At 32.1% G+C, this 8,116-nt stretch overlaps 1 protein-coding gene across 1 annotated transcript in view; it reads left to right on the forward strand.

The window, feature by feature from the left end:
• Positions 1 to 5,505, forward strand: part of LOC145254658 (chloride channel protein C-like) — a 159,135-nt gene extending 153,630 nt beyond the window's left edge. Inside the window, exon 18 of the mRNA XM_080113308.1 lies at positions 5,108 to 5,505. Coding sequence (XP_079969434.1) covers positions 5,108 to 5,428 — 321 coding nt within the window. The 3' untranslated portion in view covers positions 5,429 to 5,505. The remainder of the gene's footprint in view (positions 1 to 5,107) is intronic.
• The last annotated feature ends 2,611 nt before the right edge of the window (positions 5,506 to 8,116 follow it).

Raw genomic sequence — 8,116 nt, forward strand, 5'->3', positions numbered from 1 at the left:
TTTGTTCATTTTCCCTTTTTGTATTTCTTTCTTTTTTTTTGAGTGAATAAAATATTTCATGTCTCAAAGTGTAGTATCTGTTCTTCACTTTACATTAATTAACCTTTATCAGTGGAAGAGAAATCTTTCACAACTGAGACAATTTTTAATTTTGTACCTTTTCTCCGGGTTAAAAAAAAAAACCTGGTGTCTAACCTTGTCCCGTGGGGAGGCATTGTAAATAGGAACTCTAATTGTTTCATAATATTTTGTCAGCAAATATAATTGAGAATTAAATATTTTATACGTATATTTTTCATTAACATATACGTACATAATTAATTTGATAAAATTAGAAAAATTTGCACCGAACCAATCTTTCTTGCCGGCTATGCTACTACTGCTGTTGCTGCTGCTGCTACTACTATTATTATTAATAATAATAACAATTATATATATATATATATATATATATATATATATATATATATATATATATATATATTTTGTGTACAGAAAGTTGTTAGTTGAGACAGGTCATTGGTACCGTCGGTTTCAAGCCCGATAATAAGGCCCGTTTAAGGTATCCTTATCGAGCTCTCTTCAGCCAATATTCGTCTATTTTATAACCGGAAGTGTGAAGTATATATACCTCGCGAGTCCACGTTCAAATCTCGTTTTGTTTAATCCCCCCCTTTTTTTTTTTTTTTTTTTTTTATCTATCTATATCTATCTATATCTATATATATATATATATATATCGGGTAATGTAATACCTAATTTTCAACTTTTAATTATTTAAATTTAAGATCTAATTTCGAAAAAATGTTTTTTTTAATATATGAATCGATTTTAATTTGAACCCCATTTAATTTTAAAATCTCTTTCCTTATGTATAAAAACTTTAAAATCTGTATTGGTATCGGTTAAAAACTTAAAAATTCGTTTAATTATATCGAACATTTAAAAATTTCCAAAAATACGTTTAAAGTTTTAAAAAATATATTTTTAATTATATCGAATCACGTTTAAAAATTTCGAAATACGTTTAAAAATTATTTTTTAAAAACCCAAATCTTTCAAGGTTTGGGGAAGTGAGTATTTATCTATCCTAAGTGATTTCCCTAGTTTATTAACATTATTATATTTTTCTATAGTTTTAAATTCGAAATAGATTATAAATTACATTTATAAAATATTATATATATATATATATATGACATTAATTAAAAATCTATAATATAATTGCGATTAAAATCCAAGTTTACCGACTAATTATTTATGTATTTACAATTTTTTTTTTTTTTTTTTTTTTTTTTTTTTTTTTTTTTCCTTATATATATATATATATAAAAACAACATCTAAGTGTTGTTCTTTTCATTGATCCAATTTATTAGGAGACCCTTCCTTCTATGTATGCAACTTTTCAAAGCTTCACTCCTCACATTTAAACATTTTATTTTTGGGTCATGAATGGACCGGAGGATGTAGTACTTCTCTGCGTTACAGAGTGAGCATTGACTTAATTCCGGGACGTAGGCTGGTCTATGCTCTATTTTTCTCCATTTTATGGAAAAGGGTGTATTTTTTTCTTTAAGCTCCCACACGCGGGTAGCTAATGCTGTATTCATCCTTGTTTTAGCTCTAAAGGAGCTCATATGTGCATAATACCTTTGTTTAAATTGGCCTTTTGTCATACCTATATATATTTCCGGTATATTTGTGGATTGTTCCGTTACTGTGGCCTCATAGACAAGGGATTCAGCTTTACAATTACCCTCCAATGGACAGCTATTTTTGGTCCTGCAAGAGCAGCCTGCGTTATCTATCTTTTTTGGTTCTTTGGATATTATCGACTTAATTGATGGAGCTGTCGAGTAACTAACTTTCACCGTGTTTCTATTAAAAAGTTTATGTAGTCTATGTGTTCTCCTAATAAATTGGATCAATGAAAAGAACAACACTTAGATGTTGTTTTTATATATATATATATATAAGGAAAAAAAAAAAAAAAAAAAAAAAAAAAATTGTAAATACATAAATAATTAGTCGGTAAACTTGGATTTTAATCGCAATTATATTATAGATTTTTAATTAATGTCATATATATATATATATAATAGTTTATAAATGTAATTTATAATCTATTTCGAATTTAAAACTATAGAAAAATATAATAATGTTAATAAACTAGGGAAATCACTTAGGATAGATAAATACTCACTTCCCCAAACCTTGAAAGATTTGGGTTTTTAAAAAATAATTTTTAAACGTATTTCGAAATTTTTAAACGTGATTCGATATAATTAAAAATATATTTTTTAAAACTTTAAACGTATTTTTGGAAATTTTTAAATGTTCGATATAATTAAACGAATTTTTAAGTTTTTAACCGATACCAATACAGATTTTAAAGTTTTTATACATAAGGAAAGAGATTTTAAAATTAAATGGGGTTCAAATTAAAATCGATTCATATATTAAAAAAAACATTTTTTCGAAATTAGATCTTAAATTTAAATAATTAAAAGTTGAAAATTAGGTATTACATTACCCGATATATATATATATATATATATATAGATATAGATAGATATAGATAGATAAAAAAAAAAAAAAAAAAAAAAAAAAGGGGGGGGATTAAACAAAACGAGATTTGAACGTGGACTCGCGAGGTATATATACTTCACACTTCCGGTTATAAGATAGACGAATATTGGCTGAAGAGAGCTCGATAAGGATACCTTAAACGGGCCTTATTATTAAACAAAATATAAGTACGCTCTTAAAATTTGGATTTTCCCTTTAATTGAGCACTCTGCTGGAATTCTTTTTCCAAAAAAACTAATCATATATATATATATATATATATATATATATATATATATATATATATACTAGCATGGGTGCCCGGCGTTGCCCGGGTGTTTTGAGGTGTACGCTGAGCAAAAAAAAAAAAAAAAGAGACGGTTATTTTTTTTTTAATTTACACCTATTATGACCCCTTAAAATTTATTGTTTTGGGCTCAAATCAAGTTATTAAGTTACATCCATGTCCAATGTATATCTAAAATTTCAAGTACGTAGACTCAAAATTGTCGGAGGAGTTTGGTAGAGTTCTGAATGGTCAAATCATTAAACTTTGACCCCTTAATCGCCAAATTTCTGGCCAAAATCCGATCACATCGATTTTCCCAAATCTCAGTATCCTGTATATCAAATTTCGAGTCTGTAGACTAAAAATTGACAGAGTTATTGCGTAGGGAAATGTACACAGACACACACACACACACGTTCACTTTTATAGATATACTAGAATTTCAGCCCGGCGTTACCCGGGTGTTTGGATGTGTATGTTGAGCAAAAAAAAAAAAAGTGGTAGTAGGAAGGCAGGCTCGAACCCGTACCTCAAAGGAGGAAAAGAACGGGGTAACCCCTAACGTTTATGCTGTTATGACCACCGCCAAACCGGAAGCGACGTTTTTTAAAATTAAGGCTAGACGATCTAAAGGAGAGGATAACTTTAAAAAATATCGGCGAAAAAAGTGACCCCCCTCCTGTAGAAAAGTGCCTAGTTGAAGGGGAAAATATATTAATGTTTTTAGCCAATTTTTCGATATTTGTCGTATGAAAGGTCGAACTTTAAAATGATACTGATCTTGGTAAAATCCGTCGCCTCTATTGAAAGTTACAGGCAGGCATGCAAACAGACATACATGCATACATTTATATATTGGTAACTAAAAATTTTCGACCAAAACTGATGAAAAAGCTTGCCCTATCTCTGAGTACGCTTTATGTAAAATTTCAAATATTTAGACCAGAAATTGTCTGAGTAATTTGGAAGAGACCACAGAGGTCAAATTTTTTTTTTAAACTTTGACCCCTATTATGACTCCTTAAAATTTATTGTTTTGGGCTCAAATCAAATTAAGTTAGATCCATGTCCAAAGAACCTATATCTAAAATTTAAAGTGCGTAGATTCAAAATTGTCGGATGAGTTTGGTAGAGTTCTGAAAGGTCAAATCATTAAACTTTGACCCCTTAATCGCCAAATTTCTGGCCAAAATCCGATCACATCGATTTTCCCAAATCTCAGTACCCTGTATATCAAATTTCAAGTCTGTAGACTAAAAATTGACAGAGTTATTGCGTAGGGAAATGTACACACACACACACACACACACGTTCACTTTTATAGATAGATAGATAGATAGATAGATAGATAGATAGATAGATAGATAGATAGATTATCTACTACTAGTAGTACTGCTAATTCTACCGTATTTATTACTACTTCCACAATAAACACGTATAGGTTAAAAAGCTATTGCATAATATCGTGTTTGGATAATTTCGATCTTATTAGAATTAAACGGAAAATTTGTGGCCAAGTGATAACTATGAACCTTTTAACGAAACTGGCTTTAATTGCTACCCGCTTTCTTTTATCCGCATTGTTGAGATTATCTCCCTTCATCAAGTTGGTTTTCAGAGGAACGTGTGAACTCAGAATGGCTTTAACTGCTGCCCTTTTTCTTTCCTAAAATGTTCAAACTGTCAAAATGTTCATAGCGAGAATAATGCGTGCATGTAAGTAATATACATATATGAGTATTTGGCAGCGTGGTATTGTGTATGTGTGTGCGTTGCTTTACCTTCTTGTGTGATTGGGTAGCAATTCTGTCCCTTTTGCATAACAGCACTAATATTTAGGAATGTGTCTGCGATATGAATAAAGCTCGTACGTGAGTTATTGAATCCTTTTCGACGATTCCGACCAAAGGCCGCAATGGGGGTGTTTAACAAACATTCTGGAGTTTTTCGATACTACGGCCGGCTTGAGTATTCTCGATCACACTGATTTTGTTGACCAGGTCTTGCAGAACACGTTTTTAAACATCGCATTGGTTTATCATTTTCACATGGACGTGTAACTTCTTGGGGTCTGGAACGATTTTCATTCGTCTGAAAATATTCTGCAAAATTAACAGGGGCCTGATCATTATGGGAATGGTCTAATCTCTGTTAATTTTGGGACCGAAGATAAAAAAACCCTAGCCGTGGCATATTGAAATACTTGAAAGGAGATATTTTCATTAATTAAATGTTGGTTTTCTTTACAGACGCCTTTCATCAACGAATCAGCAATGTGCATATCGGAAAGGTTTTCACTTTACCGGACGTACATGATCTTCCGGACGCTAGGGTTACGCCATCTCGTCGTGGTTAACGACTGGAACCAAGTTGAAGGCATCATAACGCGCAAGGATCTGATGGATTTCAGTATGGTCGAGCGAGTCTCTGCGTCGACCGAGAGGCGAGGGAAGCTGAACACGGTTCTAGCGCGGAGGGTGTCTTTAGACACATGGGACGTAAAGGCCATGTGGGACAGCAGTCCAGCGGCCAGTGAGTTGACTGTACAAAGAAACGAGAAAGATGCGTAAATGTAAATATATAAAGGTTTTTCTGTGTCTCATTGAAAAATAAACGAAAATTGTAAATAAATAATACATAACTCTTATCTGTCGTGGACTGTTAAATGAACGTAATATATATGAACGTAATATATATATATATATATATATATATATATATATATATATATATATATATATATATATAATAAATTCCACAGCCAAACAACGTCGCAGCCCACAAAGGCCATGACAGACAATGAACCGGAAGTCTAAGACTCGAGTGTCGCCCTCATTTGGGTTCATCAGTTCAACACATCCGAACTTATTAAAAACTGATGAGCCCAAATGAGGGCGAAACTCAAGTCTTGCACTTACGGTTCGTTGACTGTCATAGCTCTTGTGGGCTGCAACGTTATTTGGCTGTGGAATTTATCATATATAATATCTCACATTCTGAAAATCATATATATATATATATATATATATATATATATATATATATATATATATATATTTAAAGTGATGGTTGTGTAGTTCCAACGAGAGAAAAAATGTATATTTAAAAGAGTGTAGCCATCAACAATTGTGGGTTTTTTTTAAAGGTTTTCATCAACAATTGTGGGTTTTTTTTTTAAAGGTTTTCATCATATTTTTATTTTTATTTTAAAATAAAAATATGATGAAAACCTTTAAAAAAAACCCACAATTGTTGATGGCTACACTCTTTTAAATATATATATATATATATATATATATATATATATATATATATATATATATATATATATATATATATATATATATATATATATATATAATGTTATTTGTTTTTGTTTTTGCGAGACGTTTTAAATGAATCTGATTATTTACGAAAGTGCACTTTTACCTAAATGCGAGTTGGGAATAATTTTCCCTTTAACCAATTTGGTACACCCATATGGGGAGCAACATATATATTGTTTTTTAACATAATTATCCACTGACACGTGTTTCGTCGTCTACAATTCTAAATTCAGTCACTCTGATTAGTCCTAGACGACGCAACACGTGTCAGTGGATAATTATATTAAAAAAATTATATATATATATATATATATATATATATATATATATATATATATATATATATATATATATAATTATAAAACTCTGTAGACTCTGTTTTTTTATTGATTGATTGCATCTTGTCGTCGACGTTCGTGCGATTCCAACTTTTAAAAAATATAATGGGAGGTGAATTTATATATATATATATATATATATATATATATATATATATATATATACGCCTGCTTGATTGCTTGAAAAGGGATAACAGGTGAATTTATCTATCTAACTAGTATATATATATATATATATATATATATATATATATATATATATATATATATATATATATATATATAATGAATGACAAAATCTGTATTCCAAATTTCATGCTGTTAATCATCTTACGATTTTTTCCTTTAATTCAGTTGACTTTTACAATTCTTTTTTTTTATTATTATTACATTTTCACCCCAAACAAGGCACATTGCCACTTTGGTGTAGGGGACTACTATCAGGGGCAACAACTACTGGGGCACTATGATGGGATTTGGGCAGCAAGATGTCGGTTCACGTTACACTTGAACTTCTGCACGTCAGTACAATTGGGGAAGCAGGGACCTGGAATGGAATTACAGAGTCTAGCGGTTCTTGGGAAGAAACTACTGGAGTAGAAAGATCTTTTACATCTAGGGATCTCTACTGCGTGGGGGTGGGATTTAGCTGCCTGTCGGGTTTGTCGAGCGTGTTCACGTCATGGGGGCACAAGTGTCTGCAGTTCTTCAGAGCATTCACCATTAAAATACTTGTAGAACAGGCAGAGGGATGCAACGTTTCGTCGATGGGACAGAGGCTGAAGCTTAGATGCCAGTTCAGGGCCTATCAGATTTGCGACTCTCTTTTGAACCTTGTCTAGGAGCGAGAAACTAGCAGCAGATGCACCAGCCCAAATGTGACAGCAATACTCCATACATGGGCGAATGGTGGCTTTATAGATGTACAGGATACTTTCAGGTGTCAGTAGTTTTCTAGCACTGTAGAGAGAGCCTACCTTCTTCGCAGAGGCCCTGGCAATACCTTCAATGTAATTGTTCCAACTCATGTTTCCTGTGAACGTTAAGCAGTTTGAAAGATGTACTCTCAGATAGGGAGTCACTGGCCATTTCTATAGGTGGCAAAGAAGGTTTCTTGTAATTATTGAAGGAAACCAGTTTAGTCTTGGCAGCATTGAATGCGACCATCCATTTTTGTCCCCATTCCACTACAGATTGGAGGGCATCCTCTAGTGTTTTTGCGATTTCTTTAGATATGTGTTCATTTGTTTTCCTGACATGCCTGTTATAGAGTGTGGTGTGATCAGCGTATATACCCATCTCAGAGGCAATTTTGACGGGGAGGTCATTAATAAATATTAGGAACAATAGAGATCCAAGGATAGACCCCTGAGGCACTCCCGCATTTATATCATATTGTTTAGATGTACGACCGTCGAGGACAACCTGGATTTTTCTCTTATCTAAGAAGGATTTAATTATGTTAAGTATTCTACCAGTGATACCGTATGATCTAATTTTCCTGAGAAGACCCTCATGCCATACCCTGTCAAAAGCCTTAGATATATCTAGAGCTACCACTCTGCCCTCCCCCACTTTGTCCAGTGAATGGTAT

Source organism: Euprymna scolopes, chromosome 30 (assembly GCF_053919585.1).
Source record: "Euprymna scolopes isolate OS-2025 chromosome 30, ASM5391958v1, whole genome shotgun sequence".
NCBI lineage: Eukaryota > Metazoa > Mollusca > Cephalopoda > Sepiida > Sepiolidae > Euprymna > Euprymna scolopes.